At 41.2% G+C, this 24,816-nt stretch overlaps 1 protein-coding gene across 3 annotated transcripts in view; it reads right to left on the minus strand.

Annotated features, from left to right (window-relative positions):
* The window catches only part of Xpnpep3 (X-prolyl aminopeptidase 3), a 46,759-nt gene that overhangs the window by 12,464 nt on the left and 9,479 nt on the right, over positions 1-24,816 (minus strand). For 2 of the 3 annotated variants that reach the window (XM_021640316.2, XM_060388996.1), the window contains exons 2-4: positions 21,258-21,371; positions 8,001-8,408; positions 5,731-5,933 (exon numbers count right to left, since the gene is read on the minus strand). In XM_021640316.2, the coding sequence (XP_021495991.1) occupies positions 5,731-5,933; positions 8,001-8,408; positions 21,258-21,371 (725 nt within the window). Of the gene's footprint in view, positions 1-5,730; positions 5,934-8,000; positions 8,409-20,127; positions 20,274-21,257; positions 21,372-24,816 lie in introns of those variants that run through there. The other variant, XM_021640317.2, reaches the window with a different exon arrangement.

The following is a 24,816-nucleotide window of genomic DNA, read 5'->3' on the forward strand; positions in this document are numbered from 1 at the left end:
TTAGGTTTGAAGTAGCAGATACAATGAAGTTAGTGGTGTTTGGAAACCTTAAGGAGCTGGAAAAATGGACTGGAAGGAAAATGATAATTGGTAACAGCTCTGCTAAATGCTCAGGGTGTAGCAATGGCTGAAATTAAGCTAAGGGTCCCTGCGATGAGCTTCTCTCTTTAGTTAGCAGGTGGAGCGCTAACCAAAACAGGCCACAGTAACATCACAGTAATGATGAACTGTGATACAACTGAAATTAATCAGTAATAAGTGGTGCTGCAACACTATGAGAAATCAGGGATCAAAGAGTTGTCAGTGAAGGAAAGAAGCCACTTTCTAGGTCACTATATACAACACTTGATAAACCCCTGTAAAAAAAAAAAATGTTTTCTGGGAGTTTTAGTTTTAAAGGAGTACCATTTCTTTCTCTTTAGACAAGATCTCACAAAGTAGCTCTGGCTGGCCTGGAACTTGGTATGTAGTTCAGGCTGGCCTTGAACTCACAGATATCTGCCTGCCTTTGCCCTCCCCCCACCCTGCCCCAAGGTACCCATCAGTATGCTCAGCAATGAGTGAGAGCCCTTGCTTTAAACAGAAATAGGCTGATCAGGCTAAGCAAGAGCTCACCTGGATCCACAGAGCAATGACGTATTTATCAAGAGCCTTACTACAATTTCCTTTTATTCCTTCTGCCGCCTGACCAAGCCTGGAGTTCAGAAGAGGGCATCTCAATGGAAGAAGAAGAAAGTGACCACTAAGCTAAAACACATGTTGCCTTCAGAGCTGGTCAAAGAACTAGGCAAAAATAAGGGCCCTAACCACTTGTGTGAATGCTCACTTGGGCCACTGTCACCAGACTGGCAAATGGCGTGATAAGCAGACGTGGAGCATGAATAACTGGACAGTGGAGCACCTACATGCGCTGTCACAGGAGCGAGGGACACATGGTCCTTCTTGCCATTCACTGTGTGCCCATGGCAGTTAAACAACTGTTCACATAAAGAAGAGAGAGGAGGAGAGGAAGGAGGGAGGGAGGGAGGAAAGACGGAGCTCCTTTATGAAGGAAAGTGTTCTTTGAAAACCTCTATGGCAGTTTGGAAGGCTGCTGAAACTCATGAAAGAAACCCTCTGTCAAGAAGCTCAAGGAGACTGGAAGCAACAAGGTTATGTCTCATGTGATCTCTTGACATGGTGATCAAGTCTGTGACAGCAGTGAAAGAAATTCATCAGCATCGTGCTCATCAGTGACATCTTGCACTGGTCCCAGCAGAGCACAAAGTGTTAATAAAACGTGTCCTGTCAGCAATCAATCTGTGCAATGATAGCAGTGGAGTAGCTTAATGGTGAAACCAGAATGTCTACATCACTGGAAAATAGGGTTAAAATTGATGATATACTTGATTGTAGTAACCATTTCACTATGCATACTGTTAAAGTCATCAAAATCAAAAGAAGTTGCTTAATTCAGTCCTAACTAAAAAATAAGACAAGGACCAGTGAGACGACAGTGGGTAAAGGTGCTTGATACGCAAACCCTCGAATGGATGTAAAAATTTCTATGTAAAGAAGAGAATATCATAAATTGTCTTATGATTCTCCATAAGCACACTGCACCATGTGCACATAATAATAAAAAAGAAAGGGTCTCATGCATGACTGTCTAATACCTATCAGAAAGGATTACCAGAACCACAAACTTTCAAAAGGTCACTGCAATCTTATGTAAAACATACTCCTGCAAAACTTGCCTATCTAACCTCAGATTGGCACTAACCCCGTTACTCATTCTTGTGGACAAGGCTTATTGCTTCAAAATGTTGCACAATCTTTGCTTTTGCCTTGAAAAAGTTTCCCTTTGCCGTAACATTGGATGCACTCCCAGCTCACTAAACATTCCTGCCGCATGTTACTCTCAAACAAGTAACACTGCTTTTTGGAGACTGTTACTGAGGCTGACAAATACATCATTAACCTTCTGTAGAAGTTAAACATAGACCACAAAGTCCAGAGAGGTGGCTCAGTGGGTAAAGGTGCTTGTCACTAAAACTAACAGATCCGAGTTTGATTGCAGAACCCACATGGTGGAAGGAGACAACTGAATCTCACCAGTCATCCTCTTACCTCCTCAAATGCACCATGGCATGTTTCTCTCTATTACAAATAGAGGAAATAAGAGTAAACTAAAAATAATAAATGAATAAATAATAAATGAAAAAAAGGGCAAGATTATTGCTGTGGTGATAAAAACCAATCAATGGGTGCTACAAAAGCTCAAGAAATGTTCTGTGTGGGAGCAATGCTTACTGCATCAGAACAATATTTTTTTTGGCTTTGATTCAGATGCCCTTCAGGGTGAAGGATTACAAATCTCCTCTATGTAATAGGTATACATAACCTAACAAGAACTTTCTGGCTATATACAAAAAAATAGAAATGAGACCAGATTTGTTTTGTCTATAGTTTTCTTTCTTTTTTTTAAAGATTTTATTTATTATGTATAAAGTGCTCTGCCTTTGTGTACAGCTACATGCCAGAAGAGGACACGAGATCTCATTACAGATGGTTGTGAGCCAACATGTGGTTGCTGGGAATTAAACTTAGGATCCCTGGAAGAGCAGCCAGTGCTCTTAACCCGGTCATCTCTCTAGTCCTCTTGACTGTAGTTTCTTAGGAAGGATATATTGGGAAACAACCTATGGAAATACTTGAAAACACATAGTAACAATAATGTGACTGAATATTGTGTAGCTAGCCATTAATTGTGATTAAGATAAAAGAGCTAAAATATAATGACAAAAAATTACATCTGGGCAGTGGTGGCCCACGCCTTTAATCCCAGCACTTGGGAGGCAGAGGCAGGTGGATCTCTGAGTTTGTGGCCAGCCTGGTCTACAGAGTGAGTTTCAGAGCAACCAGGGCTACACAGAGAAACCCTGTCTTAAGAATCAAAAACAAACAATTCACCCAAACAAAACAAAATTTTGATATGTGTGCTACAACATAGATGAACCTTAAAGACATTAAACTAGAAATAAGCCAGACACAAAAGGCTAAAAATATTGTATAATTCTGTTAATATGGGATAGAGGAGGAGAGACGGAGTTATTGTTTAATGCATATACTGTTTTAGTACGGGATGATAAAAAGCTCCGAGGAGGAATGATGGCTATGATATATAACAATGAAATACTATACACTTAAAAAATTACTAGTGCAGTGGGGCATGGCACTTGATTACACCTGTAATCCCAGCACTTGGAAGGCACAGCAAGTGGATCTCTGCAAGTTTGAGGTCAGCCTGGGCTTCACTGAGAGTTCCAGATCAGCCAGGTCTACACAGTGAGACCCTGTATATTAAAAAACAAAAAGTAATTAATAGTAAAGAAATTAAAACAAAAACAAAAACAAAACAAAACAAAAAAACAAGACTAGTATGAGTTGGCTATGGTACTATAAAGTGAGAACCAGTTTCAGAAAACAAGTTTGTGTTAATATGGTTAATTTTTTATTTTATCACAATAAAGAACTGGGGTTTGTTTGTTTTTAAAAATAGTCTGTATCAGTTTGTTAGTACTCAGTGAAATTAATACTCGATTAACAAAAAACAAAACCCCTGGAGAGCTTTACCCATCTGTGTGACAAAGTAAAAAATCCCACATGGTGACTGTATCTTGGGGCCCCTAATTCTGGTAGTCTGTGCAAGTGCTATGAATGGAATTACACTCTCTCAAAATTCATGTGCTGGGCCACCATGGACCTGCAAATGCAGACAGAGTCTTTAGGGGATGTGGTGGTCTGAATGAGAATGGCCCCCATAGGCTCATATATTTGTAGGCTTAGTCCCCGGCCGGTGAACTGTTTGGGAAGGATAAGGAGGTGTGGTCTGGTACAGAAGGCCTGTTGCTGGGAATGGGCTTTGAGGTTTCAAAAGCTCACACCAGGCCCAGTGTCTCTGCCTGCTGCCTACAAATTAGGATGTAACTCTCTTAGCTACTACTCCAGTGCCATTCCTGTGTGCTTCGTACCATGATGATCATGGACTATCTCTGAAACTGTAAGCAAGCCCCCAGTAAAATGCTTTCTTTTGTAAGAATTGCCTTGGTCATGGTGTCTCTTCACAGCAATAGAACAAGTTACTGAGACGGGGGTAATTAAGGTCAAGTGAGGCCATAAGGGTGGATCTTTAATCTGATAGGACTAAGGCCTAAGGAAAAGGCACTCACCTCATGTAAGGACATAGCAAGAAGTTGGCTGTCTGAAAGACAGGAAGAGTGGACTCATCAGAAACTGACCATTTTGGCGACCTAACTTGAGCCTGAAGGATGAACTGTGAGAGAATACATTTCTACAAATATCTGATTTATGAAAGAAAATGATCCTGCTTAGCCCTAAGGCATGGAGGACAATGAGGGTGCACCTAGCTCTGGATCTCACGCTGCAGGAGAGGTCTGGCCTCTACACACCTTCATATGTTTGTTCTTGTTATTTTGTGCCTTATGTAAGTATCTTATTTCATGGTTTAACGTCCTTTTCAAGTATCTTATGGTGTATGTATTAATATGCACTCAGTAGAAACTATACTTCTAATCTCTAAATTTAGATTTTTTTGAGTGAGACATGAGAGTGTGGTCTTTCTCACTGTGCTGAGCAGTGGCAGTGAGCCCTAGCTCTCAGCCACAAGCTCTCAAGGATAGCTACGATGCTCACTAGGCCAGATGTCTACCATATATCACCAGTGTGCAATGCTTCCAATGACGGGTGTGTTGCAACCTAATCCCATCCTAAGTCTAAGAGCACACATAATGAACTAGGTTAGTAAACACTGTCATTAGGTATCCTGAGCCTCTGTCAGCAACCAAACTCTGATTCAATTAGTCATGTTGTTCCAAAGAGGCAACAACTAACACTAATGCATAAAGACCTGTAGCTGGGTTTTGCTGCTTTGTGGGTTCTCTGTTTCCCACCTTTTATCTACAGAGTTTCAGTCCCTATCACCAGATAGGAGAGAAAGGATAGAAGGGAGAGAGAGATAGAGATCCCTGAATCTAATTTCTTTTTGTTTCTTCTTTGCTTGTAATCTGGTTTTTGTTGCTTTGTGGGTTCTTCTTTTCCCCACCCTTTATCTGAAACCTCCTGCCTTGTTTCATTCCCCTATCACTAGATAGAGAAAGGAGGACAGAGGAGTGAAAAAAAAAGAGATATTCATGAATCTAATTTCTTCCTTTTGCTTCTTCTTTGAGCAAGACTACTAACAAACTACAATCAAACCCCCTGAACCCACAACCACCCGCCATGGCTCTCGGGGCCCTAGCATTTATATACCCTCTGAAAAGTTCCCAGAATTCCAAACATCACACAATCATAGACACTATCTGCAGCTGTCAAAACCATGCCTCTGCTAGAGCACAAGGCAACTCATGATCTGCTGCTTCGGACAGTCTAAAGCAGCCCCACATCCATATATATCTGGGATTAAAACTAAAGCACATTCTTATAGTATTTCTGTGTTTTTAAAGAAAACAAGATTCCAAAATTGTCACTACAGAGATCAGTTTTCATCGAAGCAGCTTCATGTTACCTTGCGAGGCACTGAGCATGCTTATGTGTTCACGAAACACACTGAAGAAGGTAGATACATGTGACCTGTGAGGTCACACAACGGCATATGACATTCAAGGGGCCACTGAAGGTGAAAAGCTTGAGTTTTGTGATCCGACAAAGAACTTTTAATAGCAGCCATACCTCTGAGGTCAGCTTCCCAGCAATCTGCATTCTCTTGATTTCTGCAGGAGACTTAACTAGCCGTAGGTGCTGTATCAGCTGTTGGACGCTCCGAACCTTGTTATTGCTTCTGGCTTTGGCTTCAGTTAGATGCTGCATGTAGTCAGAGTGGAGTTGAGCATGAGAAGGCTTCATCCAGTCATACCAAACCATGCTCGTCTCAGCTTAAAAAGGGAAGGCAGAAATAAGTTTAACAGCCGCACAGGCTGAAGGTGCACTTCAGCGGCAGGATGTATCAGAACTGGAAACAGCTCAACGGTGGAATACTTGTCTAGCACACGCGAGGCTCTTATTCCTTCTAAAACCCAAACAGCATAACAACAAGAAATATGTTGAGAAAGACAAAACTATGAAATCTATTGCGTGGAATCCTGAAAGACTGGGCGACACTTTCGCAAGACTGAAGCATCTACTGGGTTTGACATAAATCACTGGAAATGTCATTCTTTGAAAGGGGTGTGATACTCTGGGAGATACATAGTTTTCTGTCATAAACGTCAGTGTTCTTATGAAAGTGACAGATGAAACTAAAGCTTTATTTAAGTTTGGATTTTTTTTTAACTCTTTTTTTGAGGCATAGTTTCTTTGTGTAGCCTTGGTTGTCCTGTACTCATTTGGTAGACCAGGCTGGCCTCGAACTCAGAGATCCACCTGCCTTTGCCTCTCTGAGCACTGGGATTACAGGTGTGTGCCATGACACCCAGCTCCAGGCCAAACTTTTCCCTCTCTCCTGGACTCAGCTTAGGCCAAACATTTTAAAAATAAACTTGTCATTAAATGTACAGTGCATGGGAAATACTTAATTACAACAGTATATGCTTCAATTATTTGAAAAATTAAACACTCTCTATTACTTATATTCAGTGTATGGAATTAAAGCTCAACATTTCCTGGTTTGTCTGACAGTGCTGGGGTTGAACATGTGGCCTTGGACATGCCAGGCAAGTGAGACACTATGAGATACAACTCCAATGCAGGTTTTTTTCCTTTAAACTTGTAAATAAACTTATTAGATTGATTAATACTTTCCGGTATCTAGTACTTTTACCCGTCAAACTACGGAGAATAATGGCTCAGCCAGGCATGGTAGTAATGGTAGCACCTTTAATCCCAAAGGCAGGTGGATCTCTGTGACATTCAGGACAACTAGAGCTACACTGACACTCTGTCTCAGAACAAACAAGCGAACAAAGAGAATCCTGACGGGGATGGTGCGGCTGCTCAATGGGCGAAGGTGCCGGGCCAGTAACTTTAGCTGGCCCCAGGAGCCCAGTGGAAGGAGAACTGACTCCACAAAGTTGCCCTCTAACCTCCATACATGTGCTGTAGCGCATCTGCCCCCACGTCACACACACAAAATAATAAAAGTAAACTTTACAGATATAGTGGATTAAAAAAAAAAAAAAAAGAAAGTGAATGAGTGAGGTTCTTTCAAGAAACACATGCACTGTGAGGACTTACCTTTAGATGGTTAAAGGAAATAAAAAAAAAAGTAAGTGTAAGAATGTTTATGTGAGGGCTGGAGAGATGGCTCAGAGGTTAAGAGCACTGTCTGCTCTTCCAGAGGTCATGAATTCAATTCCCAGCAACCACATGGTGGCTCACAACCATCTATAATGAGATCTGGAGCCTTCTTTGGGTGTGCAGGTGTACATGCAGACACAACATTGCATACATAACAAATAAATAAATCTTTAAAAAAGAAAGAAAAACAATGTGTGTGTGCCATGTTTACGCCTGCTGCCTGCAGAGGCCAGGAGAGTGTGTTAGATCTCCTGGAAATGGAGTTAGAATAGTGTGAACTACCACAAGGTACCAGAAATCAAACTGGGTCCTACGGAAGAGTAACCAGGGATCTTAACCACTGGGCCACCTTTCCAGCCCAGGTTAATTTTGGCTGCCAAAGCTGACAAAGACAACAACTATGTAAGCAGGTAAAAGTCCAGAGAGAAAATGCTCTTGGGCTCAGTAGTTATGTGGGTTTGCCCAGTCACAACCCGAAGAGAGGGCTTATCACACAACTCAGGCTGATCTTGAACTTTCAGGGATCTGCATGTGCCAGTCTCCCTGAGTGTTGGGATAAAACGGTGTGTTACCACATTGAGCAATAGTTTTGATTTCTACAAAGGACATGTCTCTCTCCAGGAGAATTATTTTAGAAAATTAACTACTATAGGCCAACGAGGGCCTGGACTCTACCTTGGCCTGTGATCTGACGTTATTAACATTACCTTTCAGTTTTGGTACAAGATGTTGAAATTCTTCCACTGTGTAGGCTTCGTCCACTCCAGTTAGGGCTATGGCTCCATCAGTGCCAGACCGAGGGCCATCCCACAGTTCCCGCCCAGGGTCTCTCCGAGGCACAAAAAGCATGGCCTTGTGGGATGGTAACTGCCTCCCAGACAAGCTCTGAAGGACCAGGATGCTGTCAGGCTCTTGAAATCCACAGAGATACAGGAAATTGTTGTCTTGGTGGAATGTGTAGGGGATGTCATTGCTCATATAGTATGTAGGGTTAGAGAGGACCACCACTGCGTGGTCTGTCGCACTGTGCTCTTGTGCTTCCTTGTGGATCAGAGCCATCAGTTTATGTCTTCGAAGTGCATATTCCACCTGAGAGAGTCCTGGCGTCACCTCCCCTGGAATTGGCAAGAAAAGAAAAAAGTCAATTCATGTTTTGAAAGGCTACACTGCTGGAATATTTAAAATCATTACTATCAGATAAAGACATCTACAATCATTTCTTTAATGACATGGTACAGGTAGTAAGTAAGATAACCCAGGCTTTTATTTCACTGCAAAATTGTAGTCAAATGTGACTGCATTTGAAAAATTGTGATTATGAACCCATAAGCTTTTGTACAGAACTTTAGCTCATTCTTTTATTCATCTAATCAAGTATTATTTAAAAACATCTGTCTTACTCATTTTTATGTGTATGGGTATTTGCTTGCATGTATGTTTGCATACCATGTGTGTGCTGGTGCCCTCAGAGGCTAGAAGAAGGTGTTAGATCCGCTGAACTGTAATTATAGATGGTTGTGAGTCACCATCTGGTGCGGGGAACCAAACCTGGGTCCTCCAGGGCTGTTATGCTGAGCCATCTCTCTAGCCTCTTACAGAACATTATGATGTGGTAGGCACTGACAGGCATGTGGTCAAAGTTTCCCTGAGATTTCAATATATTAAGTACATTTTAATACATTCTTTTTGTATGACTTCCATGTAAAAAGAATGCAACTTCCACAAAGACATACGTTTTGATCTGTTCAACATGTTCCCAAGGCACAAAATAACTGGAATATAGTAGACTCTTGAAGTGTGACTGCTAATGGTCTACAGTTTTTGTTGTAACAGTTGGCAAAAAAAATTTTTTCCCCTCAATTTTAAGATCTCTTAAAAAAAAAAATCAGTCAGGTATGGTGGTTCATGCCTTTAATCCCAGCACTCAAGAGGCAGAGGCAGGTGAATTTTTGAGTTGAAGTCAGCCTGGTCTACAGAGTGAGTTCCAGAATAGCCAGGACTACACAGACAAACCTTGTTTCAAACATTTAAACAAAAAACAAACAACAAAGAAACCCCGACTCAAACCAACCAACCAACCAACACCAAACAACCCTCCCCACTCAATCTTTTCTGAATTCCTAGGTGTAATGTAAGACCTGCCACCCTTTATCTTGTATTTACAGTGAGTGAGGCATGTCCACTGACAGCCACAGTAACACTAGCCACAGTTGAGGCTGTTGTGAGAATCAATAAAGCATGTGGTTCCTTCCACCCCCTCTAAATTTTTACTTAATACTCACGTATTCCTCCACTAGCTTATCTGTGTGAGGTGGCATTTACATGCCACATGTAGCGTTCAGAGGACAATCTGCAAGGGCCAGGCCTCTCCTCCTACCATGCTGGTCCTAGAGACTGTTTGGGCTGTAGATTTGGCAGCAACTGGCCTTTTTTTCCCGTTAGATTTAATTTAATTTATTTTTTCTTGGGGGGAAGGGTATTTGTTTGCTTCTTGTTTTTTGAGACAGGATTTTTGTGTAGCCTTGGCTGCCCTAAACTTGCTTTTGTAAACTAGGCTGGCCTCAAACTCACCGAGATCTGCCTACCTTTGTCTCCGAATGCTGGGATTACAGGTGTGCATCACCTGCCTGGCTTTTCATTTTATTTTATTTTGAGGCAGGGTTTCTCTGTGTAGCCCTGTCCGTTCTGGAACTTGCTCTATAGACCAGGCTAGCCTCGAACTGAGAGATCTGTCTCTTGAGTGCTGGCATTAAAGGTGTTGTGTTACCACCAGGCTTATTTTATTTCTTTTGTATGAGTGTTTTGCCTGCATGTATGTATGTGTGCCATGTCTGTGTCTGGTGCCCACAGAGGCCAGAGGGCATCAGATGCTCTGGAAATAGAATTATGATGGTTGTAAGCCTCCATCCAGGTCCTCTGAACAACCATTTATGGGCTGTAGAGATGGCTCAGTGGACATTCTCTTGAAGAAGACTTAAGTTAGGTTCCCAGGTCCCATGTTAGATGGCTCACAACTGCTTAGAGCTGTAGCTCAAGGGGCTCCAAAGCCTTTGGCCTCCAAATATGAACTCATATGCACACACCCACACAACTAGAAACAAAAAAGTAAAATAAGAAGAGTAATTTATCAAAGCATATCCCTTCAGCTTACACTTGCTGTTGCCAATAACTTTGTCTGAGATAGAAACACATTCAGTGTCCAAGAGCGCCCTGACCCAAGGGCAGAGGAAGTGATTTGTGTTATGGACATTTCCACCTCACGGGGTGGAATGTGCTACTTCACAAGACTCATGGGCTTGTTATGTTCCTGTATGTTTCTATTTGTACTTCCTTTCTGTTCTCCCGGGTGAACTATTAAGCAGAACTGATTCCCCTCCCCCCCCCCCAGACAGGGTTTCTCTGTGTAGCCTTGACTCTCTGGACTTGCTTTGTAGCCCAGGCTGCCCCAAACTCAGAGATCCATTTGCCTCTTTGTCCCAAGCGCTGCAGACCCTGGGTGTTTCACCTGTCCTCTGAGTCCCCAGCCCTCCCTGCTGACCTCACATCGCAGACTTGGAGTCTTTGGCAGTTTTCTACTACTAGGAAACACCTGATGTTTTCTGGGTGTTCACTACATGTACAGTAATAGCAGCTCTGTACTGACTCATCAAATCTATAAAATGACTGTGGCACTATTAATTCTCCTGGTAGTGGCCTGTCTCCATGTGTAAATATGCAAAGACAGCTATGAGGCAGTACTGTGTGAAAAGGTACAGAGCAAAACCACAGACAGACATAATTTTAGAAAAGAAGCGTACTTTTCTTCACAGTGCTCTATCAGGAGTGAAATTAGAACACACTAATAGAAACCTCTATTCAACCTGCTTCTGTAGTACTTCAATTTTAAGGTGTATATGCTTTGTAATTAATTTCATAAAGAAAAAACAAAGCTGAAAAGTGAAGCTTTGGGCTGGACACGGTGGTGCACACCTTTGTCAGGACCTGGTGAGCACAGGCAGGGGATCTTTGTGAGTTCTAGGCCAGTCCACACCACTCCGAAACTGTGTCAGACAAAAAGGAAAAGAAAGAAAGACACTGGGGCCAGGGAGGTGTCTGAAGCATGAGGCCCTGACTTTGGACCCTCAGTCTCCATGTAAAGACATGAGCTCAATGGTACACATAATGCTGGTGCTAGAAAGACAGACAGATGATCTAGAGCCTGGCTGGCCACCCAGTCTAGCTGAACCGACCAGGTCCAAGTCCGCTTTAGATACTGTCTCAAAAAGTAGAGTGGAGAGGCCCGAAGTGAAAGCCTGAAGGTGATCCTGGTCTCTGTAAGCATCCCTGAGCATACGAACACAGATCTACAACATCACTGTCGTACTGGACCCACACTTCCAGGCAACCCCCATTCTGGTCGGCATTTATACAAATTCAGCTTTTTGCTGCTATGGTAATCATCACTGCACTTACATCCTAACAACTTTATGCCCTATATATCCCTGTCTCCCCTCACCCCCTCCGTGTGTGCCGTAGTTAAATATGCTAAATCAGAGGAGGGCCTTGGAGTTCTCTTTGTAACCATGTCCAGCATGCATAACTCAAATGTTTTATGCTTTACTTTGGAACTGTCTAGTTTTACTTACTTGTATAGAACTAATTGCAGCAAATTCTGCAGTTTGCATTCTATTAATAAAATACATTTAGGCCCGTCATGGTGACACATAGCTCTGATCCAGCACTTGGGAGGCAGATGCAGACAGAGCTACACAGTAAGACCCTGTTTCAAAAAATAACACAACAACAAAAAACAAAATCCAAAAGACCTTATTTAATTAAAAATATGTATAATAAAAATTCCTTTCATTTTTATTGATGATTAAAAGCCATTTTGTTACAAGGTCACATAGGTTCATTCCTCTTTTCCGTAAAACTTCAATTTGACCAGGTCTTGACCCACTTTCTAAAATTCAACTTGTTCTATTCCCTATACCCTAACCTCCACCCTGATAAGATGTTCTGCCAAATAATTTTGAAATGTTCTGCCAAGTTCCTATGTAACAAAAAAATCCTTGGAAACTCCCTAGCCTTGCAGTTTTTTGGAGCTATCTAAGCCCCACTTTTTTCTATGTTCCTTGTTATCTTTTCAACCTTCACATTAGGGAGATTGTCCTGTTTGACCAAAAACAAAGCTTGCTTAATTTGACCAAAAAATTTGGATAATGGTCTTTACTTTCCTTCAGTGGGATTAACAAAGAACCCATCCCCACATCTTTTTCCTTCTGAGATGGAGCCTTGCAAGTCTCCTAGAACTCGTGGGCAGAAATCTGGACTTTGTACCAGAGCACAGCTTAACTCTCTAATAACTGTTCACATAAAGTTTGCCATTGTTTCCCAACATTTGAAATTTCCTAGTCATCCAAGCAGCAAGCAAAGCCTGGTGGTGCATGCCTGTGATCCCAGAACTCTGGGAGGCAGAGGCAGGCAGATTTCTGTGAGTTCAAGGCCAGCCTGTTCTACAAATTGAGTCCAGGACAGCCAGGGCTACAGAGAGAAACCCTACGGTAGGGGGAACGAAACCAAGCAGGAAATGTGTGTGCTGTGCATGCGTATGTGTAATGGTGTGTGTGAAGGACAAGCAAGGTCTGACTAAGAAGTAGAGTGAGAGCTCCCTGCAGTGGGGAGAGGGCCCGGGAACGGGCTATCCAGCAGATAGCAAAAAGCAAGGACTGATTATAATTTGAACTTCTGATCCTCCTGCCTCCATCTCCAAAGTGCTGGAATTACAAGCATGTGTTACCACACTTAGTTTTCAGGGTTCTGGGGACTGAAACCAGGTTCCTCCGCATGCTGGGCAAGCACTCTACCAACCCCAGCCTCACTTAAAGGCATCTTTCCAGCTTTATTTAAAACATTTCTTTATGAAATCTACTTTCCTAAGAAAGTTTGTTTGAAAAGTCTTTAAAATATTGGCCATATTTTTCCAAGTCTAGTAATTATCAACAGTTTGGAATGATCATTAGGTAAATACTTTCAAACTTCCAAAATCTCCAAACAGTAAAGTAATAAACCACAAGAAAAGCTTACGCGGGAAAGGTACCTTTTCATCTGCGGGGAGAGTGCAAAGCATGCAAAGGAGTGAACTTTGTATACTATCAGTAAACTTGGCAGTTGCAATGGCCTTTGATCACAGAACCAACAGTCAATCTGGCCTGAATGTCTTCTGATAAAATTGCTGTGCCTGAGTAGGCATTCTGGCACTTTGTAAAACTGTAAATTATTAAAGATTAAAAACAGAGGGGCCCTTCTCACTACTTTACTGAACCAATCAAAAGGCTAGCTGTCTCATAATCAATCTAAGACTGATGCCCAGAAGGAAGTTCCTCAAAGACATTTAGGACCGGGCCTATACAGAGAGCAAGATGAATGTTCTTCCCCTTTGTTAGCCAAGCAGAAAACCCAGAGAGAAAAGGTAATAAAGGCTGAAAATAGATGGGAAGATGCAGTTTTTGCTGTAATCTATGTATGTAGTAGGAACGGTTTCCTATGGAAGTGGGATTCCTATGGAAGCAGGAACTGTTTGGGGGAACTGTCTGGAGCACTGAATGATTGTGTGTGTGGTTTGGGGTGTGTGACAAGGGTGTGGGTGTGTGTGTCTGCCACAATGTACATGGAAAGGTCGGAGGAAAGCTCTGGGTTTCTGTCTTTATTGTATGACTTTTACATGTCAAACTTAGGGCCTTCCGCTGCACACTGGGCCTTTACCACTGGGCCATCTTCCCACCCCCCCCCCCCCGTTTTTATTTTTAGACAAGTCTCCAATAGTCAGGTTGGCCTTGAACTACTGATCCTCCTAAACACAAAATTTAAAAGATAATAAAATGTTCTATATATCACCAAGTTTTAGGTTATACTTACGGCTATCTTTGCCTATCTTTGCCAAAACTAACTTAATTGTAGATCTTTACAACTCACTGGACATATATTTTATCTGACTAAAAACATACACTTAAACTTTGTTGTTTTTGAGACAGGGTTTTTCTGGGTAGCCTTGGCTGTCTTGGACTCTCTTTGTAGACCAGGCTGGCCTCGAACTCACAGAGAACTGCCTGCCTCGGCCTCCTTAGTACTGGGATTAAAGTTGTGTACTATCATGCCTAGCTAAACTTTTTTTTTTAAATGTGCCATTCTTTATTACTTTTTTTTTCAAAGATGTATTTATTATGTATACAGTGCTCTGCCTGTATGAACACCTGCACACCAGAATAGAGCATCAGATCTCATTACAAATGGTTGTGAGCCATCAAGTGGTTACTGGGAATTGAACTCAGGACCTTTGGAAGAACAGCCAGTGCTCTTAACCTCTGAGCCATCTCTCCAGCCCCCTAGCTAAACTTTTATATTTAGGGAGACTTCTTTCACAGCTGGGGATAGAGTTCAGCGTAGAATGTTTCCTTGCATGAGCAAGGCCCTGTTGCTCCATCTCCAAAACAGCAACAGCAGCAACAACAAACACATAAAACCCACACCAACACCCTTCCAAACTCAGTTGTATTTCCTTTTCTTTTTTTGTCTTCTTTTTTTTTTTTTCAAGACAGGGTTTCTCTGTGTAGCCTTGGCTATCCTGAAGTTCACTTTGTAGACCAGGCTGGCCTTGAACTCATAGAGATCCACTTGCCCCTGATTCCCTGAGTGCTGGGATTACAGGAGTGTGCCACCATGCCCAGCTAACCAATTGTATTTCTTTTTATGTACATGTGAGACTGAAAATATTTCTGTATCAGTATTATTTGTCTTAACTGTTATGAGCTAATGTATGGTTAAGAACATGGGTTGGTCATGGTGGTGTACAGAGAAACCCTGTCTAAACAAACAAGCAAACAACAACAACAACAAAGAAAGAATATGGGCAGGGTATAGCTTAGTGGTAGAACAAGACTAGTATTAGCAGGCATGATACTCCTGGTCAATTCCTCCAGGAAGAAAAGAAGAGGCAGACTCTGGTGTGTCCAAATCCTAGTTTAGCAAACCACTTCATGGCCAGGCTTGGTGGTGTACCCCTTTATGGCCAGCACTTAGGAGGCAGTTGCTGGTGGATCTCTATGAGTTTAAGGTTAGTCTGGTCCACAACCAGAGTTCCAAGACACACAGAGAAACCCTGTCTTGAAAAACAAAACAAAACAAAACAAAACAAAACAAAACCTACTCTGTGACTTGGGAAGAGCCTCAGTTTTCTCATCTATAGAACAAATCATAGGGGCTGCAGAGATGGCTAAGAGGCTAAGAGTACTGGCTGCTCTTTCATAGGTCCTAAGTTCAATTTCCCACCACATGGTAGCTTACAACCGTCTGTAATGGAATCTAATTCCCACTTCTGGTTACATGAAGACAGAACACTCATATACATAAAATAAACAAATCTTTAAAAAAGAAATAATAAATAATATGTACTTTACAAAGTTGTCAGGAGAAAAAACAAGTTCTCAAAATATTTATAGCAATAAATACTATATAAGTGCTAGCTATAATTACTACCAAGATTAAAGATTTTACATTTGCTGGTCATGGCTTACACCTTTAACCCCAGCACACAGGAAGAGAGGCAGAGGCAAGTGGATAGATCTCTGTGAGTTTGAGGCCAGCCTGGTCTACAGAGTGAGTTCCAGACAGCCAGAGATACACAGAGAAACCCTGTCCTGAGAAAATAAAAAACCAAAAAAACCCAAACAAACCACAAACCAACCAAACAAACCCAAGATTTTACATTTGTTAGCTATGTGGTATAGTGGCACTTAGGAGACTGAGAAAGGAGAAACCTTTTGTGGTTAATCTGTGCCACACATTGAAATCGTGTCTCAAAATGACAGTACAGTCAGGCATGTGTAGTTCTGTATTTCTACAGATTTGGAGAACAAGGTCATCCTTACACTACACAGCAAGTTCAAAGCCATTCTGGACTATATAAAACCAAGACAAACAAAAAATGATTATACTGCAGATGTTGTCATCATGGTAATGCATGGCAGGTAGGACTTGGAAGAGCAAAATAGTGGCCCACTTTTCACCTCTAAGTAATTATGTGCATTGAAGTCTCAAGTCTTTGGTTTTCTTCATCTCACAGACACAAGTCAGCAGTGCTCATTTAGGGGACTGCTGGTTAGTCCCCTATCCCATGGCCAGCTTAACAGAAGTTATAGTCATCTGGAAAGAGGGAACTTCAATTGAGAAATGCCTCCGTAAGACTGACATACAGAGTGGGGCATGGTGGCACACGCCTGTAATCCCAGCACTCAGGGAGTCAGAGGCAGGTGGATCCCTATGAGTTTGAGGCCAGCCTGGACTACAAAGTGAGTCTAGGACAGCCAAGGCTACACAGAGAAACCCCGTCTCAAAAAACCAAAACCAAAAAAAAAAAAAAAAAAAAAAGGCTTGACCACAGGGCTGGAGAGCTGACTCGGCAATTAAGTGCATTTGTTGTGTTAAGAGGATCCGGGTTTGATTCCCAGCACCTACACGGCAGCTTACAACCACATATAACTCCAGTTTCAGGGGTTAGATTCTCTCTCCTGGTCCCTGCAAGCACTGCATATAGGTGGTGCACAGACAAATGGAGGCAAAACACCACACACTTAAAATAAATTAATAATAAAAAGAAAATCAAGGGCTGGAAAAATGGCTCATCAGTTAAGAGCACTGGCTCCAAAGGTCCCGAGTTCAATTTCCAGCACCCACATGGTGGCTCACCACCATCTATAATGGGATCTGATGTCCTCTTCTGGTGTGTATATGGAGCACTCATATACATAAAATAAATAAATCAATCTTACTGACCATCAACGTGAAGTAGACATCTAGGTAAAAAGCTATAAATGTAAGAACATTACAGCACACAGCTTTTGTTGTGGATTCAAGGTTGAAGGCTATTTCTCAGTGGAGAACACACATATAGTATTTATGAGGTCCTGGGTCTGCTCCCTAGCACCAGAAAAACTCCAGTTCCAGAGGATCTGGTATCTGATGCCCTTTACTGACCTCCACTGACACCAAACACCCCCACCAACCCCCACCAGAGGAACTAACGTGCACATGCAGGCGCACACATATACAGGCAAAGTACCAATACACAATGTGAAATAAATCTAACAACACAACAGGCTGAGGTGGCATGGTGCCACACACCTGTAATCTTAGCCCTTGGGGAGGTGAAGGAGGAAAATCATCCTTGAGTTGCAGGTCAGAGTGGGCTACAAAGGAGGCTCTGTCTCAAAAGCAAATGCCATTATTTCCCATTCCCCTTTCCTTTCTAACCCTTAGTGATCTTGCGGCTTGTTGAAATTTGATGAAGCAGGTCTATGGGGTTTTGGTATGTATAGTTATTTTTTTTACTTTATTTTTATTTTATGTGCATTGGTGTTTTGTCTGCTTGTATCTGTGTGAGGGTGTCAGATCCTCTAGAACTGGAGTCACAGACAGTTGTGAGCTGCCATGTGGGTGCTGGAAATTGAACTTGAGTCCTCTCAAAGAGCAGCCAATGCTTTTCACCACTGAGCTATCTCTAATGGTTTTGACACATTCAAAATGATTTTGACTTGTCATTTCTTATGTATCTCTCTCTCTCTGAGACAGGTTCTCACTGTGTAGACGAAGATGGCCTTGAGCTCAGAGACCCACTTGTTTCTCTCTTCTAAGTGGTGAGATTAAAGGCACACTACAGGGGCTGGAGAGATGGCTCAGAGGTTAGGAGCACTGACTGTTCTTCCAATAGGTCCTGAGTTCAATTTCCAGTAACCACATGGTGGCTCACAACCATCTTTAATGAGATCTGGTGCAGATGTACATGCAGACAGAAGAATGGATACATAATGAATAAATAAATATTAAAAAAAGGCACACTATACATTTAAATCTTTTAAATAGCATAAAACAAAACAAATAAAACCTTATATAATCCCACCAAAATAATGTCTTTAACTGATCAGATATTTATTTTATTTTGAGACAGTGTCTCACTATGTACCTCTAGAAGTTCTGGAGCTCACTATGTAGACCAGGGTAGCCTTGAACTCACAGAAATACACCTGCCTCTGCCTCTTGAGTGCTGGGATTAAAGGCATATGACACCATATCTGTCCTTTTCAGATTTATTTAGTTATTTTTATTATATGTGTCTGAATTTTTGTCTGTATGTACGTCTGCATACCAGACGTGGGGTGTCCCTGGAGTCCAGAAGAGGGAATCATCTCTCCCTGAGATTTGTGTTACAAACATTTGCGAGCCACCATGTGGGTACTGAGAATCAAATGCAGGTCGTCTGGAAGAGCAGCCTAAGATCTCAACTACTGAGCCATCTCTGCAGCAGATACTAAAGTCAAATCTTTAACAACTTACTTTTGAAAAATGTACTTCTTTAGTGGAGAACTTACCTAAATTCTATGAAAGATGGGTTTGTAACTAAAAAACTTTTTCCCTATCTATCTGTCTATCTATCTATTTATAGATAGATAGAAACTTAGACTTAAACTTAGAAACTTTTAAGAGCAGACATTTTGGGAATGTGAATCTGTAACAATAGTATTTTTTCTGTGTAGTAAAATTATAAGTAACCAAAGTATGCCCTTCTACATTCTGTATTCTTTGTCTCACGTGTAGGACTCATTTAACAGGAAAGAGATTGACATGTTTTCCTAAAGTTGTAAGTTGTATACATTACTGTAACTATGCTAAATAGTGCAAAGTCACAGCTGACAAAAATTCATTCCTTAAGCTGACTTCAGTTATGTAAAAGTCTTTTGTTTTAAAGAGAGGGGCTCAAAATGCAGCCCTGACTGTCCTGGAGCTTACTATGTAGACAAGGCTGGCATCAAATTCACAGAGCTCCTCCTCCTTTTGCCTCTCAAGTACTAGGACCAAAGGCATGTGCCATCACTACTGGCTAAAAATGTGTGTATGTCTATGTATGGGAAAATGTGCACGATTCATGCGTAGGTACTTTTCTACTGTATAGTCTGTTTGCTTAATGGCGTGGCAGATGGTCCCTTTAAAGTTTATGACATTGATGATTCTGTTTTGTGAAAATATTTTATGTAAGTATATATGTGCATGCTTACACCACTGATCTTTATTCCTAACACAATACTTTGACCAGATACTGGCACAATACTGAAGAGTGGCCATATCCTTCCAAGCGTAAGAGCTCATACTGTTGTGAAAAAAAAAAAAAAAAAAAAAAAAAGCAAACTTTCTGGCTCCCACATGTAAACTATGAAAAAGAAAAGGGAAGAATATATCAATGTGTGCACTCACAAGAAACTATTCAAAGTTCTATTGTTTTCCTTTTAAAGGAAATTTTCAGGTTATAAACGGTGGGCACCAAGACTGAATATTGATGTTTTGTTTCAAGTTGTTTTTAACATTTTTATCAGAACAATATTCAGATCTGTGACAAAGGCAAAAATGAAAGTTATGTACGGAATGCAGAGAGCAAAGTAATTTAGACATGAAGTAATTTATCTTTGTATGATTATAAGGTTCAAGACCTGGGAAATGCAGCTTACCACATAAAGGATTTCACCACAAGAAATCAATCATTTCAAAGCTGGTAAAACTTGAGTATCAATTCTACCCTTTCTTCTTCTTTTATCTCCCACCCCCTGAAGGTTTCTCTGTGTAGCCTTTGCTTTGTAGAACCAGGCTGGCCTCGAACTCAGAGAGATCTGCCTGCCTCTGCCTCTCCGAGTGCTGGGATTACAGGCATGCGCCACCATGCCCAGCTTCTTCTTCTTTTAAATAGAAACTACAGGTAGGTTGATAATTAAAAAGAAAATTTAGTAGAAACTGGACTACTACTATGCTTACCTTACAGCTTTAAAAAACTGATTTCTTGTGTGTTTCAGTGGTGAGCTGCATTTCCTGAGTGTCAGCCGACTTCCCAGCAGGAATTCCAGTCTGATGAAGAATCAGCCAAAGGAAGTCCTCACTGAGGGACACACTGGTATCATTCACTGAGTGGAAACAGTGAAAGAGTAACATATTTCTAAAGGGAATTGACATTAGTAACACATGTGCTTTTGTAGCATCTTACAGAAATACACGCTCATCTTCCCATGCTGGAAGGAGTAAGCAACTTTCCTCAAAACCCTGACTTTTTCTATAGAGCATTTGGTTTTACAACCTGCTTGCCCATCTCTGGGACGTTCCATAAATGCATCATCGCCTTCCTAAACACAAAACAAAACGGTTTGAAGTCTCAACCTGAGCAATTGTGATGGCACATGTTCTAGCAGCAGCTCTGGGTGAAAAACAAAATAATCCTTCACAGTCCTTTGCCTAACTTTTATCAGCTGGAGTCGGCCACTTCTCACAGTGAAAAACACCTGGAAATTTTGCTTAACCTACACCGAAGTAATTCTGCTAAACAAAATTTTCAAATGAACTTTTAACATATTATATAGAAACAAAGAATCTATAGATAATAGTTCTAAACACTATAACTTAGAATATTTCTTTAAAAAATACTGAAATATGGAGCTGGAGATGGCTCAGAGTGAAAAGCAGTGGCTGCCTTTTCAGAGGACTTGAGTTCTTTCCCCAGCATGAATATGGCAGCTTATAACCATCTCTAACTTCCAGTTCCAGAGGTTATAATGCCCTCTTCCGGCCTCCAGGGGCAACAGGGACATATATGATACAGAGGTACATGTAAAGACAAAACATCCATACCAAAAAGAATTTTTTCCTGAAATACATACTTTTTACTGGTTATTCTGAATTATAGTTTATTGCACTTATTAAGACTGGATGTCAATAGAGTACTAGTTGCTCCATGAACACATCTAAACTTAATTAAAATAAGATTAAAACATCAACTCCTCAGTCACATTAACAATACTAGCATTGTATAATTATGACACACAGCTAGTGGGAAAAATTTTAATGCATAGCATTATTCTAGACAGAGTGATGGCTGTTACCGTCAAAGGCCGTACCTGGTCTGAGGAGGTGTGGGTGTGTGACCGGGCTGGGCTGGCCTAAGTATCGGTTTGGAATCTTCTCTGGCACAGGCTGGAGGGAGTATCTTCGCTGTAAACATGACACGCACCCTGAAGAAAAAACAAGGACGAAATGGAACAGAGGCCAGGGCCATCTTCACATAATGCATACTTTAGTCCAGTCCTAGCAGTTTGGATCCTTACAGAATATACATCAGCATTTCTGTCCTCCTCCTTCCAATATGTATGTGGCTCTTTATGCTAGAGCTGTATTGGGACCTAAGAAACAAACTTTTGCCTACTACAGTTTAACGAACACAAACATAACCCAGTTATGAATAAGGAGCTATTATGAGGAAGAACAAGTAAAAGCAAAGAAGGGTCAGAAAGGAGTTCAGCAGGAACACGAGGCTGTGTTCTAAAACGTAGAAAACTAGAATGAATGTTTTAATTAAGACAATGTTAGCTATAAGGAAACAAGTACTTACAATCTCATTTAATCTTAGATTGTTAGACTGATAAAATAATGTATGAAAGGTGCTTACTCATAGCTGATAGACGTGAGTATGGTTAGCATTAATTTAACCAAACTGCACTGGTGCATTCTCCTGTGTTCTCCCTGCCTAAAGGCTGGACTAGTCTACATTGTGAGGTCTAGGACAGCCATGGCTACATAGACTCTGTCTCAGAAAACACAAACAAATGAGTTATCAGAACCAGACACAGAAAAGCAATTTGTAAAAGGTCACACAGCATTGAATAAAATGAGATTCAAATTTAGGACTAAATTCAAAATCTTTGGACTTATTCTTCCACACTATGGTTAGACATACACTATCACACTCCTGATGTGCAGACTTGCTCACGCCTGTTCTTGTATTCTGACCTCCAGAACTGAGAGAAACAAACCTCTGTGGTTAAAGCTGCAAAATTCATGGATTTTTTTTTTTTTTTTTTTTTTGTGGCAGCCTCAGAGACTAATGCAATGACTCCCTAAGCCTTTAAGGCACTGACTGATAACTGGCCGCACTTAATACAAGTCTATGAAACTACTCCCCCTCCCCCCACCTGGGACAGGGTTTCTCTGTGTAGCCTTGGCTGTCCTGGAATTGACTACGTAGACCACATATGGCTGCCTCTGTCCCCCAAGTGCTGGGACTAAAGATGTGTATCACCACTGCCCAGCTATGTCTTTGCTTTTAAATCAGGCCCAGGAAGAAAAAGAGAGCAAGTGCTGAGTAATTTTTAAGATTTTTTTTCTTTTTCTTTTTCTTTTTTTTTTTTTCCAGAGCTGAGGACCGAACCCAGGGCCTTGCGCTTGCTAGGCAAGCGCTCTACCACTGAGCTAAATCCCCAACCCCCTTTCTTTCTTTTGAGAAAGGGCTACTCTGTGTAAGAGCCTAGCTTTGCAGACCAGGCTATCCTTGGACTCACAAGGATCTGCCTGCCTGCCTTTGCCTCCCGAGCACTAGGATTAAAAGCATGTGCCACAATGCCTGGCTCCAATTTTTAAGATTTTGAGAAAATAAACTTTATTAGCTGGGTGGCGGCAGCCACACACCTTTTAATTCCAGCACCCACACAACTACCACCATCACCACCAAAAACTTTACCAAAAACCTTTATTATAGAGAAATTCCAAAATTAAAAAAAAAAAAATCGCATTCCAAAATTAATCAGACCCAAAGTTTACAGATGTCAATGAACTTTTGTATAGTTAGAGCTGGAACTGGAAGCTTTAGACCTTCATGTTGCATTTTATATTTTCATTACCAAATATACTTTTTTTGCTCTTACCCACCACCAAAAATGAAAAAATCCACCACCAAAAATGAAAAAATCCACCACCAAAAATGAAAAAATCCACGAGTTAGAACCAGAAATATACAGAGAAATAAACTGATCAGTTAGCTCAACTCTTCACTGCTGAGTAATTCCTGTTCCAACTACAGCTCATAAAACAGAGCATAGCTGTACTTTCTCTTTCTACAACAGAAGAGGCATACTATAGGTAGCCAATTATTCTGTGTCAATTTATTTAAGTGATACGAGCTAAAGAGATGAGTTTTGCTTTTGGAGATACAGTTTCACTATAGTCCTGGCTGCCCTGTATCTTTCAATGTAATCCCCACTGGCAGGGATTGAGGTTGTCAATGGGCTCTGCCATGTATGTATGTATGTATATTTGAGACTATGTAGCCTTGGCTGGCCTTGTACTTGCCACGTAGAGCAGGGTGGCCCTGACCTTACATCCACCCACCTGCCTCAGCCTCCCTGGTGCTGGGGTTAAAACATGTACCACCATGGCTGGCTTACTTTTCCACTTTATTACTGCACATTTCCCCAAATTTTGAAGGCTTCTTAGGAGAAGATTAGTCCCACACCCAATTCTCTAACTTTTCTCTGGATCACACTGTCCCACATTTTACAATGTCTAGACCCTAAACTCTATAAAGTTCTGGTCTAAGAAATGAGAGGAAAGAGGGGAATTTGAGATCAGGCTCAAGTTGAAATTTTAAATTTTTCATTAATAAGTAACAAAGGTTTCTACAAATTATTTTATCCCTTAGAACTCCAGTTTCCTTATGAACACAAAATATTTATTTTGGTGGAAAGCTGTGCCAGTTAAATGACAAAGTAAAAACAAACATACTATGTGCAGTGATACAGAGGGTATTATCAGCGCAGTCACATGTATTCCTCTAGTATATTAAGCACGTACACTAGGTAGAACTTACATTGAGTTTTAAGTGTTTCACAGTACCTCTAGTTTATCAAAAGAAAACCCACAATTATTCAGACCTGGCAAAAAGTTTAAACCACATGCTACATTTACTATGTCACTGAAAAGAGTTTAACTGAGGTATTGCAGAAAGAAAAATAGATATAAACAGGGATGGGACAAATAGTAAAGGGGATTTTCTGGGGAAAAATGACAGGAAATAAAAGATTAGATAGAACAACTAATCTTTTTTAACTTATGGATAATTTACCTGAAAAGTCAACTTAAAAAAAATTATTTTTTATCAGCCATGCTGTGGTGGGTCATGTCTTTAATTCCAGAACTTGGGAGGTGGAGGCAGGAGAATCCCTGAGTTCAAAACCAGCCTGATCTACAGAGCTAGTTCCAGGACAGTCAGGGTTACACAGAGAAACCCTGTCTTGAAAAAAACAGTAACTGAAAAAATTACTGTAATTGTTATGTGTATTGCTATTTGCCTGTATGCATATGCACACTTATGTGACTAGAGCCTATGGAGGCCAGAAGACTGCATCTCCGGAGCTGTAGTCACAGACGGTTGAGAGCCAACATGTGGGCACTGGGAACTGAAACCTGGTCCTCTGTAAGAGCAGTCAGTGCTCTAAAAGATGGCTCAGCCCCTCAACCTTGGTCTTAATTGCTTCTAACTGAACTTTATTCTACTTTTCAAAATACAATTGATTGTCTATGTTGCAGTCATTAGCCCACAGAAAAGGAAATCAGATCACCAAGCCTGTATACCTAATCGACAGAGGGTTGTGGCAAACACCAACAATCCCAAGATACAATCCTAAT

This window comes from Meriones unguiculatus, chromosome 8 (assembly GCF_030254825.1).
Source record: "Meriones unguiculatus strain TT.TT164.6M chromosome 8, Bangor_MerUng_6.1, whole genome shotgun sequence".
Classification (NCBI taxonomy): domain Eukaryota; kingdom Metazoa; phylum Chordata; class Mammalia; order Rodentia; family Muridae; genus Meriones; species Meriones unguiculatus.